Source organism: Anarrhichthys ocellatus, unplaced genomic scaffold (genome assembly GCF_004355925.1).
Source record: "Anarrhichthys ocellatus isolate YVR2014 unplaced genomic scaffold, GSC_Weel_1.0 scaffold1726, whole genome shotgun sequence".
Taxonomy (NCBI): Eukaryota; Metazoa; Chordata; class Actinopteri; order Perciformes; family Anarhichadidae; genus Anarrhichthys; species Anarrhichthys ocellatus.
The window spans coordinates 1-1,672 of record NW_022281700.1 but is presented as its reverse complement, the minus strand read 5'-3'; the positions used below and the strand labels follow the sequence as shown (position 1 = coordinate 1,672).

The 1,672-nt window shown below is 46.7% G+C and overlaps 1 protein-coding gene across 1 annotated transcript in view; it reads right to left on the bottom strand.

Annotated features, from left to right (window-relative positions):
* The window catches only part of LOC116377829 (zinc finger and BTB domain-containing protein 44-like), a 6,512-nt gene extending 4,853 nt beyond the window's left edge, over window positions 1-1,659 (bottom strand). The window contains exons 1-2 of the mRNA XM_031839569.1: window positions 1,439-1,659; window positions 364-664 (exon numbers count right to left, since the gene is read on the bottom strand). Coding sequence (XP_031695429.1) covers window positions 364-664; window positions 1,439-1,454 — 317 coding nt within the window. The 5' untranslated portion in view covers window positions 1,455-1,659. The remainder of the gene's footprint in view (window positions 1-363; window positions 665-1,438) is intronic.
* Between the last annotated feature and the right edge of the window lie 13 nt (window positions 1,660-1,672).

Here is a 1,672-nt window from a genome sequence, read left to right as displayed (position 1 = left end):
CCCCCCCCCCCCCCCCCCCCGTTTCCAGCAGACTTAATGCTAAGCTAAGCTAACCGACTAGCTCCCGCTACATATTTAGATAACAGATCTGAGAGTGGTGTCAGTCTTCTCATCTAACTCTTGGGATAAAGAAATGTCAAACTTTACCTTTAAATAAAAGCTCCCCAATGAACACAGTGAAATACTTCAGGTACACTTGATCTGTGCATTCAAATCAATTGAAATCACCTCAAAAACAATTCTACACAATTAATGTCAGAAAAGAAATGAACCTCAGGTATTAGAATCTGAACTGAAGATATTTTCTGATTCTGAGTAAGTGATGGGGGGATGGGGGGGTGTCAGCGCCCTCGGACTCCTCACCTGCTCTGGAAGTAGTTTGCTAGTTCGGACGCCTCGTGGTTCAGACTCCTCAGGTGTACAATTAAATTGCCAGAGTTGGTGAACATGGCCCCGCACGTTTTGCACTCGTAAATCCGCGGCTTGCGGATTATGTGTCGGGAGACCCTCATGTGGTGCTTATATTCACCGAAGGACGTGAATGTGGCGCTACAAATCTGGCACCGGAAACATCGTTTACCTTCGTGCTTCAGCCGATGCATCTTTAGGGAGTAGGCCCGTGTGAACTTTTTCCCACAGCGGTCACACTGGAAAGGCTTAATGCCTGAGGGAGGAGAAGAAGAAACACAATGGTCAGCTGTGAGTCCATCACATGTCATATGACAGAATAAACTCATCAACATCTGAAGAGGAGGCGTGGCCTATTGGACCAAACACCACCAAACTGTCCCAGAGAGGAGAGCCCACATTGAAGCTAAGCTAACCCAGCTAGCACCTGAGGCTACTCCACTACCCAGCATGCATCCTGGCTGTCTGATGTTTGGTCTCAGAAACATACGATGGATGAAAGCAGCAGGAGGTCGGTGACTGTTGAGCCCACATCTTCACAGAGACCTGGATCCATAGTGGTCCAGGATCAAGCTGGACTTGGATCAGGACTTGGGACCAGACGAGGTGGACTCTGGTTGGGACCAGACGAGGTGGACTCTGGTTGGGACCAGACGAGGTGGACTCTGGTTGGGACCAGACGAGGTGGACTCTGGTTGGGTCCAGAGGAGGTGGTTCAAGTTTTCTTTGAAATTTGTGAATTTTTTCTCGTATATTTTGCCCTTTAATCTCAGAGAATAGCCACGCTTTTTTCTCTGGTAAATTTACAAATTTGATTACGAAAATTCAGACCTTTTCTAGGAATATTAGCCCCCCCCCCGTAATGTATTATTTTTCCCTATTTTTTTTTTCCGCGTCATCGTAGAGGTGTGAGTGGCGGTGAATGAATACTTTTTTACTACCTTTAGTGTTTCTGACTTAAAACTAAGAGACGTAAGAGATGTTATATTTCCAAAAGTATCCCAAGATCAATAATTCCCGTTTCACGTACCGGAGTGAATGAGCATGTGCTGCTTCAGGTTTTGGATGCGTGTGAATCTGACTCCGCAGGTCGGGCACTGGAAGGGCCGGTCGGGGCCGTTGGTTCCGGGCCGGGCTGAGGGGCTGATGTAGAGGTGGTACGGATACTGAATACCTTCTAACCTGAAACACACAGAGAGGAAATTACTAAATAATAATGTTACTAAATGAACATCATGCTGTATTGAAGAAGACTTGAAACTAG